The following is a 22883-nucleotide window of genomic DNA, read 5'->3' on the forward strand; positions in this document are numbered from 1 at the left end:
TGCAGATGAAGGGAAATGCACCCAGGTGGGGATGGCTGGATCTGAAGGTGCTCCAGCTACCACAGGGGCTGCTGGAGGCAGAGGAGATGGTGTTTGAAGCAGTACATTGGCTGGGGAGGGCAGAGAAAGGAATTCCATGTAGGAAACACTGGTGCGGTTTCCTCCTCCTTTGCCCTGCCCAAACTTCCACTTGACCTTTCTGAAGGGAGGTGTTTGAGCCTCAACATACAAAGAGCATGTCTCTGAGACTTCTATTAATATATAACAAATAATAATTGCACCTGTAGTTCAGAAATCCCACCCAGTCACTCCTCATCTCTTAATGCACATCTTTTTCTGAGCTAGGAAGGGAGAAATATACTTGAGGGTCTTGCCAGCAATAATTTAAACAACTTGTGTATACTTACAGGAGGAAGTGTTTGTTCCTTCTGTTGAAGCTTGTATCCTAAGCATGGGTTCTGCAACACACAGAAGTAACAATAAAGTTGTAAGAATACAGCCACAGCTACAGCACTGTACTGGAGGAGCCTGAACATCTTTCCCCAGTAGAAATTTTTTTTTTTCCTCAGTCACAAACCCAGCAGAGCAGAGAAAAAAATGAGATAGCTTGAGAAAGAAAAGAACTTCAAAGTTGGTTCAGCATGTCCTAGGCGCACTATGAATAATCAATTATAGCAAAAATGCTCCATAGTTCTGGGAGGAAAGGCCGTGAGAAAACTGGCAGAGTAAAATTTTCAGCTGTTTCTGACAGCATCAGAGGAAAGTGGAAAGCAGTAGGTCTTGAAGCTCCACATGCTGACCCAGGAAGCACTAGCTTCTTATCTTCTTCTCACATAACTCCAGTTGAACAGTAAGGAATTTCAGTCTATCACAGCTATAGTTAAGGACTTCTGTGGCTTGAAAGAGATGAGGATCCATGAGTGTCACTACCTCTGCAGCGAGCTGTAGATGGAAAGGAAAGCAGAACACATTCCAGACCAAAATGGGACTTAGCACCAGCCCCAAAGTGGTTACAAAGAAAAGAAAAAGAATGGTAAATAATCTTGTAGGACAGTGGAAGGAAATGGACCTCAGCACAAATCACACAAAGGAAGCACTTGGAAAAGTTTATAGAAGAAGCAGGTAGCCTGAAGCTAGGTCTGAACCTGAACAATAGAACCAGAACCACAGAACCACAGAGCAATTAAGAGCCATGTGTTTGGGTGGCTTCATGGGCTTTCACCATCTAGAAAATCATATATGGTGTCATGCATGAATAAAGACTTCAAAAGAAGGCTTGACAAGTATTATCAGCTGAAAGGAATAATTTTAAGAGAGAATACTTTGCTAAGGTGGCAATGTGATGTGCCAGTGTGAAGCACAGGTGGCTAACAGCCAGTCTATGAATTCTAGGGAGCAGATCAGGCATACTGCATTCTCAGTAGTGAAAACAGAGTGATGTCACACAGAAAAGATGAATCTGCTGTCTAACAAAGCCTGGTTTTAGGCAGAAAAACCCCACTCTTAAAAACTAATATTGCTCTGTAAGTCCTCTTATTATCAAAAAGTAACAGTAGCAATACTTCAAGAGACCTAGATCCTGGTGATTTGAACCCCAGCATTTCACAACAGTCTATCTTCAAGAAAAGAAACAACACACTAATTAATTATTTTCATTTGAAAGTACTGGAAAAAATCGGCAGTGCCCAAAACCTCAGACACTACTGGTCACCAGGAAACTCATGAAGTGTTAGAGAAAGACATGGTCTGGACCCAGAGCGGGGATAGAACAGCAGGAAAACCAGCACCTGGCTGTGTTTGGGACTAAGCTGGTCTCTGCTCCAGCTACACATCAAAGACCTCCTTACAGCTCTATGTGGAGACCTGAACAAGCAGCCACTAAACATATTGCTTTTTGCTGTTCTGAGAACAATACCATGATGTTGCTTGGCATGAAATCTGCCAGTGCAGAGATTCATCAGGAATGCAGCCAGCTTTTTGAACACCCCAGCTTCCTCCTCTCCAGCGGCACAATAGCAGTGAAGGCGAGTACAGTGCTGTAACAGCAGGCACTTGAAGGGACATAAGCAGGGAAAGAGACCGCTCAAGAACAAGAACTTTAGTTCATGGGAAAGAAGGCAGCAAAGTGCAGGGACTGCATTCTTGCTGCACTAGGGAGAAGGCAAGGCAAGCCCAGTGGAGTCAGTGACCAGCGTGTCACTTTCTTTGAACAAAAATGGTTCCAATGGTTACAGGACGCTTGCTATTAGCTATGTGGTCTCATATATTCCCAGTGAAGCACCAGTGACAGGCCCCACTGAGAACATGAAAGAATATGGGCACATTCTCTTCTGTAAGGCAGCAATGCCAAGATTTCAGAAGTAGGTCGCCACACACACAGATGCATCAAAGGAAAGGCTGCAGGCATGCTAAATGCAAAATCTGGCAATCACACTGTTTTCCTTGATCTAGCCTACAAACACTGTCATTTCACACTAAAATCCATCCCTGCCAGACATAGCTTTCCCAAAAAAGCTAGCAGGACCCTAGCCTCTTTGCCAAGGAGGGTATGTGCATCTTGTAAATCCTTGGGTTGCTCGGCTTATAAGTGTTTATCTACAATTGTCTCAGCCAAAGTCATCAGTAGAGACAAGTGCTTGTATTGTGGCCATATATAAAGTAACTCTTAACAGTTAAATAATGAAAGCAGCTTCTCTCTGGGGTCAGTTCCAGGAGTAACTCTGGAAGTATGCAATCTGTAACTGCAAGAAGGATGCTGAAAGCAAATTCCTTCAGCCTAAAAGGAAACCACCTGGAGAAGACTCCTAGTATGCCAAGGCAGCTTCAAAAGTGGTTAAATTATTGACAGTGAATTACCTGTCTACACTCATGGACCCTGCAGAGCTGTCAGGAATTGTATGAAGAGCCCTGAGGAGCAGAGCAGTCTAGGCAGCAGACTTTCCTGAAGACACATCAATATGCCTATACACTCAGCAAACTCAAAAGCAGCTGCTAGGATTTATAGGAGAAGGAAGAAAGAGCTTTTTTTCCTAACAACACAAATACTTCTTCACTCAGGCTGCTGCAGCCTGACAGCTATAGGCCAAATTAGCTTCTTCAATACAGCCCCAGGATAGTAAAAAGTATGGCTAAGCCTTCTTCATTCACTTCTTGGTCCCTGAAGTAGCTCAAGCATGCAAGGTGATATGCAAAAACGGAGCTGCTGGATGTAGACGAATTGTTCTCTGTGAAGAAGGAGGTGTTTCAGAGCTGTAGAAGCAATTTCAAGAAGAAATGAAAAGAAAGAGACAGAAAGACTCTGTTAATTCAACTTACGTGAAGAAGTTTTTGTCACTTCTGTTGATACTGGTATCTTGCTGGTACTCTCTGGAAAACACAAGAGGCAACAAGGAGTTATAATATGGTGTCAGATGATCCTCTAACAGCATTCAGCTCCAGGTAAATGGACAAGGTAAAGAAGAAAAAGGTGTTCAAAACAGCAAGCTTAAATTTCGCTTCAGCGGGCAGAGGCTTCAGCAAGATATCAACTTGCAGAAGTTTCTTTTCAGGAAAAAACAAAAAAAGGATGGTGCCTACTGGCAGACTAAAGAAAAAAAGCCTGCTCCTTCTGAAAGAAGCCAGTTGTTCAATGTCTCATTTTCCTCTGGGAATAACTGATCAGTGGCAACAGGAGAAATCATGCAGATGGCTCTCTTTCTGGAAGACGTCAGTGTGAGTATTCACTCCTTATGCTTCTAGGCAGTTAAATTTTGCAAAGATGTGTCCCTGTTCATATCACTTGAATTGCTGGTAAGTACATCCAATAGTGTCACTTGCCACTTCAGGGAAATCTTCTGAGCCACACATGCAAACCCCATCCCTCATGGACTGCTGTGGGCTCTGTGATAGAAATCAAACAGTTGCTTTGATGAAGAGATGGGAAAAGTTGTTCTTCCATGCTGGTCCTATGTATATCTCCATACACTACTGCTTGTTACATACTGGCACGGGCTGATTGCACTTACTTGTTGAACCAGCTGATAGCTAAGAGGGAAGATGTTGCCATATTTAGATCTTTGCTAATGCAAAATGCACAGATGGCAAAAAGCAGAATGTAGAAAGCCTTTGTTTAGGCTTCACAGACTTGCACAGAGGCCTTGTTCCAATGACAGCACTGATTTGTGAGTGCTCTGCTGTCCCCGCAAACCACAACTGTGTGCAATTTCTTAGGTGTGAACAAATCACTCTTCAGTTGTATTCATCAACAGTCTTGGACCTCCCCAAGTTCTCAAAACACATTTCAGACATTAAGTGGTGCAGTTTCATGCAGCTGCACAAGTTTCAGCTCTACAGCTGGAGAAAGGCCCTGAATACCAAGAAAAGTCTTGTCCTGAAACCTCAAGGTACGCCAAGAATCCCCTAGCAGGTCAAACAAACAGAATTTAGAAAATACCTCATAAGAGATTTAGGAAAAGGAAACTCTGGAATGTTTTTATTCTGTTTTGTGAATCTGGATTCCAGTGGTTCTCTGCTCATTGTCTCCAGAGTTCACAGAAACTTGACCAGAGACAAAACTAGTCCAACTGCCTCCACTTCAACATCCCTCTTCTTAAACTTTAATATCGACTCTGTATTTTGTAACTTCTTACTGGATTGCTCTTCTTTTGTATTTTTTTTTCCCATTTTGGTCCAGCTTTCTTTGGCAAATATACTATTTCCCTAGTTAGTACATCCCAGTTTCATCTCACTAATGGGAGAGAACAGGTTATGCAGCATTTCCTTGGCAGCCAGTGATGCATGGCATAAAAGTGTGTATCATAAGTAAAATTTTTAAGGTCAAAACCTTTGCATTAGGTTTTGGAACACAGTGGCCTGTATCCAGGCAGCTTTCTGGACCATTTTTTGGGTATAATGGCAGTTTCTATATTGTGCAGCTGGGTTGTCTGGGCAATTAACCTTTCTTAGTCACATCAGGAGATGGAACAGGTCTGACAGCTGTGTAGCTCAGCATCTGGCACAACTGGAGCAAGCTTTTCTTTCACCATTAAAGAAACCATGTTCCATTTAGTGCCTGTGCTGAGCTTGATGGAGCCTTTCTTACTGGCACCTCCCCAACCCAGCTGTGTTAGTACAAACGCCGACGGGAAGCTTCCCTGCCAGTGGAAAATACAGCCAGAGCCTCCTACACCTGAAATGTGCTGAGAAACACATTTGGAAAACATGTGGCAAAGTCACACTTTATCAAACCCAACTAGTAACATTCGTGTTAGCAACACTGACAGTGGATGCTAAGGTTTGGAAGACACAACATTTGCGTATATTGCTAATTGCACACAGTACACCACAGCAGTAAGAAAGGCATTTTACAGTGCCTGGGAAGGCTAGCACAGATACACATGACAGGCTATCTGAACACTAGAAGCAAACAAAAAGACACTTCTCATAGCAGGCCATCAGTTCTTGCCTGAGGTGAAAGAGCTGGAACCACTTTTCAATCGTAACACTTTTGCTGCTGCAGTCTGCTAGGGTATGGAGATGGCAGACTGCAGCCCTGTCATCATCACCACATGTTCCTATGAAGTTACCATGAACAACAGCTACCTCAGAGGCTACAACCAGTTCTGTCCCCTGGCACTTCTAGGAATACTTAGTCTTGGTGAAGTATGGCTTCCTGAAACTGGGTATGCTGTGCAGGGGCTTACTTACGTAAAAATACTGCAGGATCCATGAGAGATCTTTGTTTGGGGATGTTTTAAAGAGCAGGTCTCTGCAGCTTGTCAGTCCTATTTCCATAGTACTCAGGCCAGCAGTATCTTCTCCTGTTTAGTCTGACATAAAGAGTTCCTTCAGCTCTCACAGGAACTCCCAGCACCCCCATCACCTTGATGGCCTTGACATGTTGATCCATCCTTCCAGACAGGGAGCTTTGTTTGGGCTGCTGAGAGGAGACCACTCATTGTGTGGGCAACAAGCTCTGCTGTATGGCTCTGAGGCAGGAGGTCCTTCTCCTCCTCAGCCAAATACCCTACCTCCAGGATAACCAAGTATTTAAGAGCCTTACAGCTACTGTTGTGAACAGCTCTGTCCATGCCCTCACAGCTTTTTTTTCCCCCCAGTTAGTTTGGCAGAGGCCTAATGCAAAAAAGCCTGCTTGAGCAAGCTGAAGGGATTTTGTTGATCTCATAGGTTTTAGTTCAGGCCTTGCAGGTGGTCATTCTGAGAACCCTGATAGGGAAACCAGCTTGGGCTCTGTTGAAGATTGAGACACCACGACACCATAGATAGTTAGACCTTCAAACGAGCTTTTTGTCATCCAGCTTTATGTCATCCATACTTTCTGGCAGCGTTGTATGTTTTAAGTCTTTTGAATTGTTTGTGCTATTAGGGTGATATCATCTGAATTATACAAACAGTGTACAAATATACAATATACAAACTAACATACACGTTGAGGAAAACGGAACACTTTCTTCATCTCTGTTACTTGGCTTATAGATGGCAGAACAAAGAATAATTGTGTAGAAAGTCGGTAAGGCCATATTCTGGGGCCTCAGAGGCATGCAGGCATATATGGTCAAAGACACAGGGTGATCCAGTGGCTAAACTAACTTTTAGCTTCTTCAAACTACCATACTTTCCGCCTTTTTCCTCCAAGAAACTACTGACCTGAGTCAGATTAAAAGAGCATTGCCCTCAGTCCAAGTATGTCAACTTGCAAGGAAAGGTTCAAGAGTACTCTTAGGGGAGTTGCAATACCAAAGTGAGTGATGGCCACATTTCCTTCCAAGAGCAAATCAGTGACATTGGTCTAAGGATGCTGATTTGCTCCAGGTGAGAATCTGACTCATTATGTCAGCCAGCTCAAAACAATGTCCCAGGCTGCCTGCCAGAGAAGAGGCATCCTGAGCTCCTATTTTAATCTAATCTTGGACAGAAGAAGGGACTTCTTTTGCACTTGAAGTATTTCATAGTTTGTCACATGCTCTATGGGTACTAGATATAAGATATTTTTATTTACTTATTTCTCAGTAATCTTCTTGAAGCTAAGCTACTGTCTGTCTTCAGAAGAGGAAGAGAAAATTAAAACTGAATGAATGATGAGTATCAGATCCTTACTGATTACTGCACAACTTGGAGCTGTTACTACTACTCCAAGTCCTATGGATGCAAAACCAGAAGCCTGCACAGGCCACTGTGTAGGTAATGAGTTTACTGAGGGTACCCTCTGCCTGCAATTGAGTTAGATTGACAGATCACCTGAGTACTTCTTGTACCTATCAACTCAGGCAAAATTGTCTCAGTCATCCACACTGATGAGTCAAACTACATCCACTGACTTTCCATAGCCATCAGGGAATAGTGTTCATCCAACACCTGGCACACAATCCAGCAGAACCAGCATTGCAGACTTCTGGCTTTTGGAATATGAATCCACTGTTTTGCACCCTGAAACATGCTGAGCACAGAAAACATCCTCAGAGAGGCAAAAGAATCAGGCCAACAGGTTTTAATGGAAAAGACTGACACCATGTAAAGATAGAGCATGCTTGACTGTTCATCAAAAATATATCACTTAGTTAGCTGTCTAAATACAGGGCTCTGTGAGCAAGTTGAAAGCTTTGGCTGTGGTGTGGAGTATTCTGTCAGTGTTATTTATTAAGCACAGAAGTCCTATGCTGATGAGAAAAATCCCTGAAAAAATCACTGCAAGAATTTTGCCTGGGAAAAGTAACAAATTAGGATGCACAATAAAGCAGTTACTATTGAATTAGCAAACTTGTGTACAATTTATACAACACCAGAAGAACTTCATACCTCTATTCTGACCTCAATTAGAATCTTTCTTAGGAGAGCATACGTGAATATGGGTGAATGAAAATAAAAAGGAAGTTCATATCCTGTGGGTGAGTTACACTCATTATAAATTTAAAAGAAAACAGAGTATCTCCTATCACTTGCTATTAAGACTGGTAAAAATTGTGTTTGTATTGCTATTTTTATATTTGTTGCATTTTTAATCCACACACACGGCTCCACAAAGATTTATATTTCTTTCAGTTAAACGGACAATTTAAAAGTCTGTGTAAGTTAATAGAGTTTGTGTGGGGTGTCTGTTCATGTTTATGTGTAGCAAAAACTTGCACAAGAGCATATTTGACAGTTTTAAGTAGCAACAATAGTAAGAAGGACAGGAGTTATATTGCTTTGAATATTACTGTTTAAGACAGAAAAGTTCACCACTTCAGGGAATGAGATCAGGAAAAATTAAGGTCTTTGCTCACTGAAAACAACAAAAATATTTTACAACTGTTTTATTGAGAAATACTAGTTTTTCTGTGCTTGGAACAGGGAACTGAAATCAGCAAACCTGGTGGGAAATGTATGGCTTTTTGAATTCTTGGGGTGAAAACCCCAACACATTTGCCTTGCTCTTCATACATTTTTCCCTGCGTCTATTGGTAGTTGATGTTAGAGACAAGGCACAATGACAAACAAACCTTAGGTTTGGCCCTGGGGTTCTCTTTCATGGCACAGACCAGTAATTGAAATTTCAAGTAAAACAGTCCTAGTTTGACAAAATTTTAGGGAGATTTTTCTTTACATACTGAAAAACACTAATCTTACAGTGGAAATAAACTAATGCCATTCCCAGAAAGGCCTTTACCTCATCTCCCCTCACTCTTAAAGCAACCAGCACAAAGGAAAAAGAAGATCTAATTTGCAGATAGCAGCAGGGCACACATAATAAATATGACCAGGTGAGGTCTCTAAATTAAAGGTCATAATTTAAGTTCTGGTTCACATGGCAGAGCAGACCAGTATCACCATAAGAAAGTCAGGCCCTCTGCTGCATTTTTCTTTACCTCACTGTTACCCTATCTGCTCGAGGCTGAAGAAAGCAGTCTCTCTCCTCACTTTGAGAGATTCAGCCTTCTCAGATACCCACACTTCAGTTTTCTACAGGGACTCCTGGGCTACACTAGACCTCAAGGGCTTCCTCAAAAGCCCATTAACAGGTAATAACAAGTAAGAGTTAAATATGCTGGATTTTTGTTTGTTGTTTCAGTTTTGCCTTTTAATTTTAAACTCTTTCTTATGAATGTTGCAGGACCTCCCAGCTATACAGGACCAGAGTAATGACTGCCCTTCAGGGCTCATTACCGAGTTTGGATCCCAAATCTGTCATTAAGCCAGCAAGGGGAAGAGGTCAGGGAACGTGGGGGAAGGAGAGGTGAGAAGGTCACCCATGCAGGGGGTTTATCCCGTTTGCAAGGCAGATGTTGCCCTTTGAGGCAGTAAGGATCTATTGCTCCTAAGTCACCAGATGTTGCCCATGCTGTTTCTCAAATCCAGGTGGAAAATTCCACCATTAGCAGGAAAATGATGAAGAATTTTACTGGTTATTTGTAAGGAACAGTAAGCAGAAGGGGCTCAGATATATGTGCAACAACCAAATATGCAGGATTGATTTATTTGACCAATGAATGCTGCCATGCCTGAGTCTAGAAGATCAAATATCACTGAGATGTTCCAGTTCAGATATGATTGAGTTTCCAGTTCAGATCTTTATGGACAAGAGCCAGCTGGCAGGTTTAGACTAGATTTCAGTTTGCCCTGCATTTGCATGCATGGCTGTGTTTTAAACAACTTACACTTCATGACACAATAAGATAGATTTTAACATATATGTTATGGATGCACATAACAGGGCTTGCCACAGATACTTTCTATTGAGACCAAGCTCCTGCCCCCTTGCAGCACGAGTGTTTTGAAGCCATTCAGCATAGCCCAGAAGAAAGTTGAAAAATCCATGTCATGCAGCACAGGAATGAGGTCCTGCATGCACTCCCATGACACTGTTCCTTGTCTGAGAAAGTAATAGAAAATGTGGGTTTTTTTTTAGAATTTATCTCTATTGCTGCCTAGGCACAGTGCCTACAGCTGAGTTATAAAATGGTATAGGAGTTTTCCATGTAAGCAGCTAATGAGCAACCAAAATTTGTATTCATGGAAACCAAGAGAGTCTACAAAACTACACAAAAACACCTACCCATTTTTCCTCTTAGTAACATTCCAGTAAATAACACTTGATCTTTTACATCAGTCTCCTGACATCTGCTTATGATTATAATACCATACAGCTAGAATGAAATTCTAGCACTTGAGATTCTTTAGTTGATGAAATAGAATAGCAAATACACAAAGTGAATACAGTCAAGCAATTGTTGTGTGATTACAAAACAACAGATAGACAAAGACAAATCCCACTGGAAAAGGTTTACATTTGGTTTTCTGTTTATGTAAATGCCTATCTCCCACTTAAGAGCACAGAAATGTGGAACAGAAAAGCATGCCTGGTAAATTCACATTGCTATAACATCTTTAACTCATGTATGACATGCAGAGAACTTCAGCTTTGTTTGATAATGAGGGCATGTTTGTTTCATACTTCACAACTGGCTGGACACTGGAGTTTGAATTATGAGAGCTGAGTAAGTCAAAGCCACACTTGGAAAATATGATTTCAGCTGAACTGCTGCCTCCATTGCCTTTCCAAAGGAGAAAGAGTAAATTTCATCAGAACAGGAGAAACACAAAATTTCACCAGAACCAATTGGAATGCCCTGTAAATCAAACAAGCCCTGCAAAAACAGCAATCTACAGTAACTGTAAATCTTCTGAGTAAGTCTGAATGCTATCTATTTCATGAGAACTTCTACTACTCAGGAAATAACCTTAAATCACAATACCTGAATCAAAGTATCTGAATCACACTCAAGCCTTTGAATAATTTCCCTCCAGATATATTCATGCCTTTCTGTTTATTGTTTTAGAAACGAAAAGAAAAACCTATCAACATATGTGAAAGTAAAAATGGTGGCAATCAGAGCAATGCAAATATTACTTAAAGTGAGAAGTGCTGGTTTAGCAGTTTCAGGTTAAATGCAACTTCTCCCACTGTGTGTAACAGGAATTATAATAATATTCCTTTCATCTTTTTCTGATCTTGACTATTTAGACAGTGTCTGGTGTTACCCAGAAAATGCTGATCTGTCCGGAGATCTGTAGCAGACATTCCATTTGCCTGTAAAGCAAATTGAGCATCGCAACTACATAACAGACAAGTCAGGGCTGAGTACTTTTCTTAGTACACCTAATAGATTTCAGCTTTCACTTCCACTTCACTTGCCAAGCTCTGTCCTGCTCCTTAGCCCTTTGTCCTGCTGGCAGCTTTAATGCATGGTCTTTCTGAATGTGACAGTAAAATAATGAGTCAAGCCTTACCATTGGTGTCTGTGATGATAACACTGGCTTTAGTACTGTCATTTCCTAGCTTGCTGCTCACTCTGCATACGTATTCCCCAGCGTCGGCCAACGTGGCTCTGTAAATGTGAAGCTCAGAGTATTTCCTGTGAAATCAGAAAAAAAAGTATAAACATCCTCTACTGGAGTAACACTCACTGCATCAACTAAAACACTTTTTTTCTAACCCCTTTCAAGAGAGAGTCTTCCATTCTTATGGAGAGATCAACACCATCCAGGCTTGAAAGAGGGATGAGAATAAAAAATCTTTTACAGGGTGCTGAAAAACAGGCATATTCATGAACCCAAATGAAGATACTTGCTTATGCTTTTCTGTGCTCTTAAAAGAAATCTGGAAAACCACCATCGAACAACCACCCTCTCTCAGCCAAAATGCTGGCTGTCCAGATGCCACTGAAATGGGTGTAATATTAAAATAGATTACCCTTCCCTACAGGTTCATATTACCAGTAGTAGAGTTCTGGGTAAGTACTCCTAACATCTGACTAAATAATCATGAGATTAGAACATGCCACAGTCTTTAACAGTCTCTGAAGCCCCAGTAGTAAATCTTTTTCCAGTGTTAACAACAACAACAAAAAAACCAAAAAAAACCACCATGGGCAGGAGCACAATTTGCATGAAGCTACATTTTGTTCCTGGCTCAGAGATGTAATTTAATCAGTCTCCAAGGTTTTTAGATTAGATTTTCAAATGCAGAACTCCTGCCTACCCATTAATTTTGTAGGAACATGTTCTGGTGTCATTCATGGGGTCCCCAACTCACAGGATGGCAATAATCCCATTACGCAGACTGCAGAGAATGACTAGCTTGGGGAAAATGCACACATTAATGCTGTTCCCAGTTACTGTTTAAAAGAAGTGGTCTGGGGAAATTTCTGCCTGTCATAAAACCTGTTCTACAGAATAGTCACTCAGCATTATATGAACACTGGCTTCCCTAGGCTGGCCCACCCCGAGTTGAAGAGCTGATCCCCAGGAGGCAGCAGCGGCTCACTCTAAAAGCTCAGTCACCACCATGGCAGCTGAGCTAAACAGTGTTTGGGGAGTTGCTTTGCTTCAGCACTGCCATGTCTCCTGACTATCTGTGCAGACAGGGCTTGGTCCAGACCACAAACAGGTCTGTTGCAGAGGTGTGGGCTTCTGGAGCAACCAAAACGTTCAATGTAATTTTTCAACACATCCTTGTGAGCTGCCCCTACTCCCATCACAGGACACTATCCCATCTGTTATCTGCTCCCCAGACATCTGTTTATTGGCAGTTCAGCCCTCCCTCCTCTACGTGAAACTCCTACTGCTGAGGAGTCAGTCCTCATGGAATGAAAGCATTGTGCTAGGTGGACCTCTCTCTGCCAGAAATCTGCATCACAAGAGTTTTCCCCATGTCCTGAAAGAGGACTGCTTTCTTGAGGCCACTGGGTTTGTAAGAGGGAGGAGCAGCCAAACTAGGATTAGCAATTTACTCAGGTTTTCTGAAATGGTAAAGAAATGAATAGCTGAGTATTTGGGATTCCTTCTCAGGAACTGTTAGAGGCCAGCTCCCAGTGCTGAATTAGTTAACTGGGCTGCACTTCAGATGGCATACAAGAGCAGACTCTAGCTTGTGGCAACCATGAATACATGAGAAAAAAGTGGTAAAGGCACTGACAGAGACACTCAAAAGTTTTATGCTACTGTAGCTTTGTGTGAAAATTTTGCACCTGACTAACAGCTATGCTTATACAACAGTAAAAGTGGCCTGCTTTTTTATTTAACTGGCAGCCATCTGCCTTCACAACAGCCTGTTAAGGGCTCGACCAGAACATCATGTGGTGCTCTACACCACCTAACAGCTTGTTTGGACATGTGATATTTCCTATATCGCAACAGGTTACCTCTCAGCCATACTTGCAGTCACTTCTCTAGATGGAGAGAGAGTTGTAGCCATAGGAAGCTTCAAAAGGAAATATAAACAGTGTTTTTAAGAATTGACTGTAACCCAGTGAAGAGGAAAGAAGCACAGCTGCAGCTACATCACTTTAATGCCAACACCCATATGTGCTGCAGTCCTCTCCATACATTAGGTAATATTGATGCAAACTGCTTTTGTTCCCTGCTTGGCTTTGTGAAGAAACTCTTTGCCCTGCACATTTATTTTTATTGTTTTTGTTTTACTTGATACATATGGGAAAAGACAAGGAGTTGTGTCTTCCTTTTATGATTTTATTTTTATATTAAAATAGGTGAAGCATCAACATTTCTTACAAATCCAGTTCTAACAAGCCAAATTTACTCTTGGTTTTAGAAAAAAAAACCCTGTAAGGAGTTCTGTCTCTGAGAGCAGGAGAAATAAAATGAATATTTATAGCCTTAAAAATATCATTGAGAGGTACTGGGACAGAATTCAAAACAGTCAGAGCAGAAGATGACTCATTAATGGCTGTAAATGAAGCAGTTTCCTAGCAATGCAGTACTCCAACAGCACTGACTTAAAGCCCCTGATAAGGGATTTCGTTTTCAAAGGCTTGTCCTTTTCTCAAACTATACCATGCTACTCCAAAAAAAAATTCCACTCCATGTAGGACTTGTTTCTACTGAATCTTTAGCTCATTGCCACTATGACACTGCTGAGCTTGTAATCATACATGAAGGGGAAAGAAACACAACTGCAGAGTGCAGTCCCAGCCCACCTTATCTGATTGCTTGAATTCATTTTGCTTCCAGTCTCCATCTGTCATCCAGAATTGCCTGTCTGCAGGCAAATGTCTAGGCTAAGCTTGGATGAAGCGCAAGGTGCAGGGCACTTACAAAGTTTCCTCGTGCACTACTGCACCCAAAGCTATCATCTAGAAGTGGCAAACACTTTGTCTCTGCCACAAAAAACCACCCCAACCCTGATAAGTGAGTCTCTCTATGTGTAATGAAGAGCACCTGACTTGTACAGCACACTGCCCAAACCAATAATGCACAGGTCTCACCTGCATTTGAAATCAGAGAAGAAAAATGAAATGCTATTATAGTAGAAGACAGCCATGGGAAAGTTAGCTAGTAGATGAAAAGCTCTTGTCTGGGGCCTGATTTTTTCTGAATGTCTACTGTCACAAAGAAATAGCTTAGAGCCTGGACACACAAATCAACCAATCATGGCCTCATCAATCATCAGCAATCAACAGCAGAAACTCACTGACTGCATGCTCTTACTCTGACAAATTGGAGGTAAAAGTGAGTGCTTTAAATGCATGTCATTAAAATTTAAAGTCATTCAGTTTCTCTTGACTCTCCAGTGTAATGAGAAGGAATACAGCCATTTAGTGTGATTCACCTGCCATACCGTCATAGAAGCATAAAATCACAGCAGTTTGAGTTGGAAAGGTCCGTAAAGATTATATAGTTCCAACTCACTTTCCATGGACAGGGACACCTTTCACTGGACCAGGTTCAGAAAGCCCTATCCTGCCTGGCCTCAACATTTCCAAGAACTGGGAATCCACAACCTTTCTGTGCGACATGCCAGTGCCTTCCCACACTCACAATCAAAAATGCTGTCCTAACACGTAATCTAAAATTACCCTCCTTCAGTTCAAGGAGACTCCCCCTCCTCATGTCACTCCACATCCCTGCAAAAAGTCTTTCTCCAGTCCCCTTGCTGGAGAAGGACACCCTTTAGACACTGAAAGGTGCTGTAAGGTCTTCCCAAAGCCTCTTCTTCTCCAGGGTGAACAGCCTCCACTCTCTCAGCTGTCCTCATGGGAGATGTGCTCTAGCCCTGTGATCAGCTGTTCTCTGGACTCAGAAGTCCAACAGGTCCATGTCTTTCTTGCACTGGGGGACCCCAGAGCTGGACACAGTAGTCCAAGTGGGGCCATCACATGCTGGAGCTCTGCACTCTCTGAATCAAACACCCTGAATCTATCCTCGGGAGCTCAGAGGAGTGAAATCACTTGACATGCAAAGCTGTCCTTGGAAGTCTAAGCTTTGAGGAAGCCTACATTGCCACAGGGTCTTCTATACTCTTAAAACATTAAAAAAAGTCAGCTACACTTTTGCAAATCCTTATATCCAGTACTAATCAAGTGCCCCAAACCACCAAGTTGATGCTGATTACCTTTTTTTACACTTCAGGTGTAAAGCTAATTCATTTTCAGTTTCTGAGACAGACATTTCATCATACTGCCAGATATTTTGTAGGCTGTTAAAAAGCCTAAAGCTATTTAGCTTTAGCTCTGGCAACATAGCCACATAAAAGAAACCTTTATTTTCATTCCAACAATAAACACATTTTATTCTGCCATCACACAAAAAGAAGGGTGATTTCTTGCAAAATTCTACATTGATAGAAATCAGTGGCCATTGAGTACTACATGTAACTTTGCGAGCTTTTAAAAAATATGTTAGAAAGTGTTATTTTCAAGTGTTTGCACTGAAGATCTCAGTAAACTGTGGTATTTTGCATGCTAACGGTTCTTCAGAAACATAGTTTACGTTTTATGTAGCCATTTGAACTTTAAAACAAACATTAATCCCAGGCAGTGTATCAAGTACACTAACCTTCGTAGCTGATGTTTCTCACACTTGGTAATAATAAAAAAATCACACTAAAATTCTTGTGTAACATTAAGGAAGCATATGAACGTGACAACCACTTATCAGTGTGCTATCATGAAAAAAACCCCAGAACATAAGTGGGGGAAAAAACTCCTTGATCTCTGATACTCCTCTGATTTACGATGGGATCTTTTTAACATGGCTTTGCTTACTGAAATGTGCACATCTTTTTATGAGTTCATTTACACTGCATTTTCTCCTCCTCTTTAGCTTTGTAACATGTGTCTGTCCCACTTTTTATCAAAATAAAATCTATTTTCTCTTAAGCTGTTCATTTCTACTCAGTCCGAGATGCACACATGAACAGCAAAAGAAGAAATGTCAAAGCAATGACACGTCCCCAAACTAAAATGTCAGAGTAGGAAGGCAAAAGAATACCCTTCAGATATCAGCAGACATCCCTTGTCTTTTCCTTTTGTGTACTCTACAGCTAGTGACTTTCACATCTCTAACTGGAAGTGCTTCTCCATTCCACACTGACATTTCTAAAACACAGGAGAGAAATTCCAACAGTGCATGGTATCATTGTGATTGGGGAAGCACAAATGTGTTAAATACAGGTCAAAGCCTGCACCCTGTCTACTTATGGTTAGTGCAGATGACTTTGTATTTCTATCTTCCAGAAAAAGGCACAATTTCAATATTTTTCTTTATGTATCTTTTGGGGAAGTTTAAATACTCTTTGTCACATCAACTGAAAAAGAGTCTCACACATTCCACATGCATCATTATCAAATCAATAGCCATCAGTTTCGGTTCTGACAGCTCCTCAGAGATTTTTGGGGGCAAAAAACCCACAAAGAGGTGAGCTGGCAAAATTCCTTGATTCAATGTTGAACTGGTAATGCTTAGTCCCAGAAGGTGAAATCCTAGCCCCAGTGAGTTTGGTCAATCAGCATCAGCCAAAACGCAAGTGCAGAAAATACTGATTGCCCCTCACAGGCAGAACTGTGTTTCTGGGAAAGCTGAGGGCTAGGCTCTGATCTGAACATTTTCTTTACAGAATAGATTGAAAATACAACTCTGACGGAGACATATGGCTCTGCAAATGAGTCCAGACAATTTGCCAGGCTATCTGCCACCTGGAACAGCTCCATTTCACAAATGCTGGAAGGAGACATCACAGGTTCCTTCTTGACATCTGTGCGACTGTGGCATGGGGGCTGTGGTGATGCTGTTCTGTCCCGCTCTGTGTTTCACCTTGTGCCTGAGGCTGGGGTACAAGAAACTGCTAAGGAGGGCAGGATTTATGAATTTTAACCTGAATAACTCTAAAAAGTCAAATTCCTACTTGTTTATGGCTTGCTTCATGTAGTGAGATGAGTCATGACACAAAGTATAGGGGCACTAAACACCTTGGGGGCACCTGAACACACAAAGAAAAGCCTCTTGCAGAGTGCATTCTTCTGTGTCTTGAATGAAGGGAAGGCATGGCATGATGCACCAGAGAGCTGCTCTGCCTACTGAGAGCAGAAGTCAGAGCTGGAAGACTGTGCTCAAACAGATTTTCATAGCTGGTGACAATTAAAACTTTTTAGTCTAAGCAACAAGGTGGAGACAAGCAAAGGCCTTCTCCCCCCTCAACGCAAGTAAAAGCATTATGTAGTTTTCCCCTGCAGAAACAAGGCACTAGTCTATCTTCTGGCACTGGTCATCAGTCACATGTAAGGGGGCACTTACCACCAGAAAGGAGGGCAGAATTTGCACTCTTTGCTAGTTGTCTGACATCTGCTACACCAGTGCCTTGTCCTGCAAGTGCAGGATGGACTCTGGGAAAGGAGTACTGCATGCTTGCATAAGACACTCAGAGCTAACGAGGACAGCATTTGGGCCTTCTTAAGGACTAAACTGCTGGAAAAGAAAATCTCAAAAACATTTCAAAATATGAAATTCTTTGGTGATTTTAAGTGTTTTTTTGATTTTAGACAATAAACAAAAGGTACTTCTATTCTTGTTAGCAGTTTGCCTTTTTAGCAGTTAGTTGTTACTTGTTAGCAGTTTATTTTTTTTAACCAAGGTTTAGGGTTAAAATCATAGCCTTTGGCTATCAGAAAACAAATAGAAATTGAAAAGGGAAAATTAATTATGAATTATTTATACCACACTCACACTTCATTCATACTTTCAGGAACAACAATACTGGTTTCTGTTTTCTTACATTTTCTTCCTCTGTAACTCAAAAGTAACTCAAAGCTTTCAGCTTTGTATTACTGCATTTAACAACCTCAGTGCTTGCATTCTGGTGAATATCACTTCCCAGCCCTCCCAGCCCCACTTGAAAGGTATTACTTTGTACTTACTTTTGTTTTTTTGGGATCTTGATATTTTCCGGTCTGTTTTTTTTGGTTATTTCCTTCCCATTCTTTAACCATTTGAATCTGAGTGCAGGATACTCTGAAGTGGTTTCACACCTGAGCACTAGCTTCTGACCCACAGCAGCCTCTTGGTTTTTCATTTCCTTCAATTTGAGGGGCACCGCTAAAAAAATAAAAGAATGTGCTGGTAATTAGGCCATCCTCGAAAGGGAAAACATCGCTAACTCAAGTTGAGCTAGGCAAGCCATGGAGAACGAAACCCCAACCAGACTAGCAATGCTTCTGTAAGACTCCTGAAAAACAAAGATCTATATTGTCCTAAAAGCAAAAGGGCACATTTAATGGTAGCCTACTTTGATGCTCTGGAGCTCTCCTATGACGGTCTTAAAACTTGCAAGAACCAAAGTGCTGGTCCTGAATACAGCATGGAGGACTAACAACATTATTTGATTGTGTGCACCTAGGCACAAGACAGCACACTGTGGCAGGCACCTCTGATTGGTAACAGAAAGGCAGAGAGTATCCTGCTGCTTTACTAATTTCAATTGCTATGAAATTGGGCTACCCAAAGGCTCCAGGTGCAACCGATCAGATCGGACAGGGAGGTAAAAGCATAAATACTACAGCCTTCCTCATCTCAGGGAAAGGCTTTTGCTCCAGCCAAACATTATAATCCACATTATACACCTACCTCAAACCTCAGCTTGGCCATATCCTTTCCCTGAAGCAAAACACAAGCTTGGAAGCCCATCAACAGAATCAATATCAATTAAGGGTATTTTGGACCCAGAAGGGGACACTGCATTGAAAAGGCTCAGCCAACACACTGTAGGGCTCCAGCTGACGCATCTCAATTTCTACCGTGTCGTAGCAATAACGTTTCTTCTATCTGTAAATCTCCAACCATTTCAGGCTTTCTAAGTTATAGACTTCTAATATTCCACATGAGTACTAGTCTTTGAGCACAGGCTTCACAAGAAGATGCAGCTCCCCTGTCAGATGCTACCCATCATTTGACTCCGTGCTTTAGCTGTAAACCAGCCACTACTGTGCTCCAGTGTATAGGTAAAACACCTATGCTTGACCTTGCTTCCTCTAAGATAACACCTTTACCACACAACCAGGGAGGGCTGATATGGGGTACTGCAGCTGGTCTGCTGATGAGTGATAGCCTGTAAGCCCATCCTCGCTCAGCTGTGGCCCGCCTGACTCCAGGGAGTCACTATAGCCGTGCAATGCCTCCAGCTGCAGGGCATTTTGCTTCTTGAACAGCTGTAATATTGTCCAAGGACACAAACAGCCACTGTGGTCAAATGATTCTCCATAACATGCAGACCAGGAGCACTCAAGGAGACACCAAAAGGTCTCCAACAGAGTCAGTGCAAGAAAACGTCCTAACAAACTGGACACTCTTGATTATGTTTTGGTATCTGCTCCTTGTGTGTTTGTGGAGACCTGCTGACATCAGTTTCCCTTCATTATTCCTCCAATAAGACAGAAAACAAGCAGCATCATCATAACCATAATTATGAGAAGCCTAAATAAAGAACTGATATGCACATGTCCAGTAAGTGGGTGACTGTTGAAGGCAGCAGCATGGCCTGTCCCACATGTAAGGGGAATTTCTCAGGAAAGCACAGGGAAACCTTTAATTTCCTGGAAACTGAGCCCAGAGCAGCATAAACAGTGGTGTTTGGGAAAATGTGGTCTGCCGTGAGCAACCAAATGAGGTGATGCCTGCTGTGACACCAAGAGAAGACAGAAAATGGACAAAGTAGCCTTCCATAACTAAAAAACTTCCAATTAATAGGAAGGTGACAACTTTTCCCATGCACCTCTGCAGGTGTGGACAAGTTTCTGTCAGGAAATGTTCTAGACATTAGCAAAATGTCTGAAAGGGAGACTTCTCTGGGAATGGCAACCGTGGGTGTTGTACACACAGGGTAGGCACGTCTGTCAGGGTGGCACTGGGATGGATCAGGTAAAGACCCAGCATTTCATGACGAGAAAAATCTTCTCATCTGTTGGTTTCCATTTTCTCCCACTGTCCTGGATAATTTTGGAAATTTCAGTGTGTTCTCAAAATGTTATGAAAACAACTTTTGATTTTGGAAAAACAAGTGCCCACACACCATCCTGAAACCAATATGTTTAAATACAAAATACATACTCTTTTTAAGTGTGTACTTCTATATATATATACATTTATATAAGAACACATGTAAACATTGTCTAAATACAAAATACCACTTTTTTAAAATAATAAATTTTAAAATTTCCTGCAAAAATAATTATCATTAAGTAAGAGCCTTACTACTAAGGCTTATGCTAACAGTTTCATTCTGTCATTAAAGAGTTAAAGTTATAGTCTTTTGTCACTATGTAAGAAAAGGAGCTGCAGAGTTTTGAAATACAAAGACTATTTTCCTATATTTAATTTGTTATAGTCCTAGTCTGTATCTTGCATAAATTAAAAGCATAACTACAATTGCAAGGATGAACATTTTTGTGCTAAGGACTTCAACTAGTTATTGACTGTTCTTTCAACATAGCAATGTGAAACTGGTAATAAAAGAGAGATGCCATTTTGTTCCAGATTTTAATTTTAATTCAGTATTATCTGCACAAAATGACTTGCAGATTTTTTCTCCATCAGAGCTGTCAGTGAAAAAAAGAAAAGTGTTAAATTAATATGCTCAACTCTTGCCATAATTCAGGAGTTACCGGGAAACATAAAAGAGGATTTAATCAATGGCAGTGACCCTCACTAATTCACAGTAACTTGCTGTCCAAGCATGCAGGCTCTCCAGGGAAAACAGTAAAAGCTGTTCACAGACATGACAGAAAAGAGATTGTTTCTTTTTTTTTTTTAATTTTTTTTTTTTTTAAGTCTTTTCATTTACACTATGTTTGTTTCCTTTCAGTCACAGTTTTGCAGAAGTTAATCAGACCTGCCAGGCATATGAGAAAGCTTGTGCTGATAAAACTACAGCATTGTACACTTGGATCAAGATCAGCTACAGCTTCCACTGTTGCAAGAGGTAGCTGACTTTCATCACAGTCTGTGCCAATTCTATGGTGCTGGTAAGACAGGACCTTGTCTGCAGGGTAAAAATGCTTTTATAAGAGACAAAAATGCTTATAATGATAACTAGACATGGCTCTTCCTGATACCGCCCTCCCCTTGCCTCTTCACCCCTTCCCCCTTTGTCCTCTCAGCTTCTCCTGCCAGCTTGGCTCCTTTCCACTTCTCCTTGCTGTGCCTGTCACGCAGGACCGCTCCTGCCGCCGGCCAGGCTTCTGCCCACTGTGTCAGACTGCCTGTGGCAGGCAGGAATGAGGCAGGAAGTGAGATGAAAACACTTTCTGCATTTCCTACTTGTAGATAGAGGTTGAAGTGCCATCGGGGACACAAGGACTCAGTCAAAAGGAAAATGGAAGGGAGCCTCACAGCATTTCCTACAAGCCACTATTTGGGCAGCGCCTTTGTGAGCAGCTCTGGTACGGCAGCAGCAGAGCCCTTACGCATGCCATCTATCACAGAATGACAAGGGCCAGGGAGCAAAGAAAACAGACAAATCCTGAAAAGAAACAGCATAAACTAAGTGTGGAAGTACCCTGAAAGAGGAGCTGCTTGAATGAAAGATGTGGTGGGGCATCTACTTTATCTGTGTTCCTTGTGCCAAAATGCGGTAGGGCCTCACATTTAAGAGTCAATTAGACACACAGAAAGGCACCCAGGCTTCTCACACTACCCAGTCAGGATGTCTCTTTGTGACCCATGGACCTCCCCTGCTTTGACAGACTTTCTAAGAAAGCAACAAGGGTGATAACAGCGAGAGAGCACAAAGCAGTGGAGCAGTTGTGTCAGCAAAAGCCCCACACAGTTGCAAGGATTTAACAGGCAAAAGCAAGCAAGGTGTTAAGATCTTTCCGTATAAAGATGGCTTGAATAGCTGTCATTTTGTTAGCAATTTTTTTTCAGAAACTTATGTCTGCTGGCCTGCATAATATCATTGCAGATAAGGAACACAAATTCCCATATTCTCTCTGCAAAAGACTCACTGATAATGTATGAGTGCAGATAACTTCTTCTCCCCGGACTTGTGAGTTTGGCAAAGAACATCAATCTCCTCACTTTCAGTGCTTGATTGTATAGTTAATCTGCATGGAAGCTCAACACATTGAACAAATTAAACAGGAAACCTGCAAAATATTATCACACAACCACACTCAGCTGAAATTCCATGAGTGGTTGTTTTTATTTCCCCGTCTTTTCTTTCCCTAGGAAGGTGCAAAGCCTTTTGAGAGCCTGAACACAGGAATGTATTAGGCATGCTTGCCAGTAGGCACATGTGCAGAGTTTGCTGCACAAACTTGTTACCAACAGCTTGGTGAGGGTTAGTAGAAGCCACAGGAATAACACCCATTGCCTTGGCCTCAGACTTACTGCCTTTTTTTCTTCGCTTTTTTTTTTTCTGCATAATGCTCAAGGCAGGGAAGTAATGCAGGACAAATTATATTATTTTCAAAAGCCTTCTCCCCTTGCATATGAGATTGTAATCAAGGTCAGGCTCAGCATCAGACCAGGCTTTCTAAACATATAAGCTGCACTTTAAAATGTATACTGCTTGTGCTTAGACAAAAAGCCTCCCCACAAAAAGCCCCCAGAACCCTATC

At 41.7% G+C, this 22883-nt stretch overlaps 1 protein-coding gene across 5 annotated transcripts in view; it reads right to left on the minus strand.

Annotated features, from left to right (window-relative positions):
- The window catches only part of NRG1 (neuregulin 1), a 448500-nt gene that overhangs the window by 124680 nt on the left and 300937 nt on the right, over positions 1-22883 (minus strand). For 3 of the 5 annotated variants that reach the window (XM_086868220.1, XM_086868219.1, XM_086868221.1), the window contains 2 exons: positions 18189-18366; positions 11266-11390 (listed from right to left, as the gene is read on the minus strand). In XM_086868220.1, the coding sequence (XP_086724346.1) occupies positions 11266-11390; positions 18189-18366 (303 nt within the window). Of the gene's footprint in view, positions 1-407; positions 459-3315; positions 3367-11265; positions 11391-18188; positions 18367-22883 lie in introns of all 5 variants that reach the window. The other 2 variants (XM_086868217.1, XM_086868216.1) reach the window with 1 other exon arrangement.

Source organism: Cyanistes caeruleus, chromosome Z (assembly GCF_971803275.1).
Source record: "Cyanistes caeruleus chromosome Z, bCyaCae1.hap1.1, whole genome shotgun sequence".
NCBI lineage: Eukaryota > Metazoa > Chordata > Aves > Passeriformes > Paridae > Cyanistes > Cyanistes caeruleus.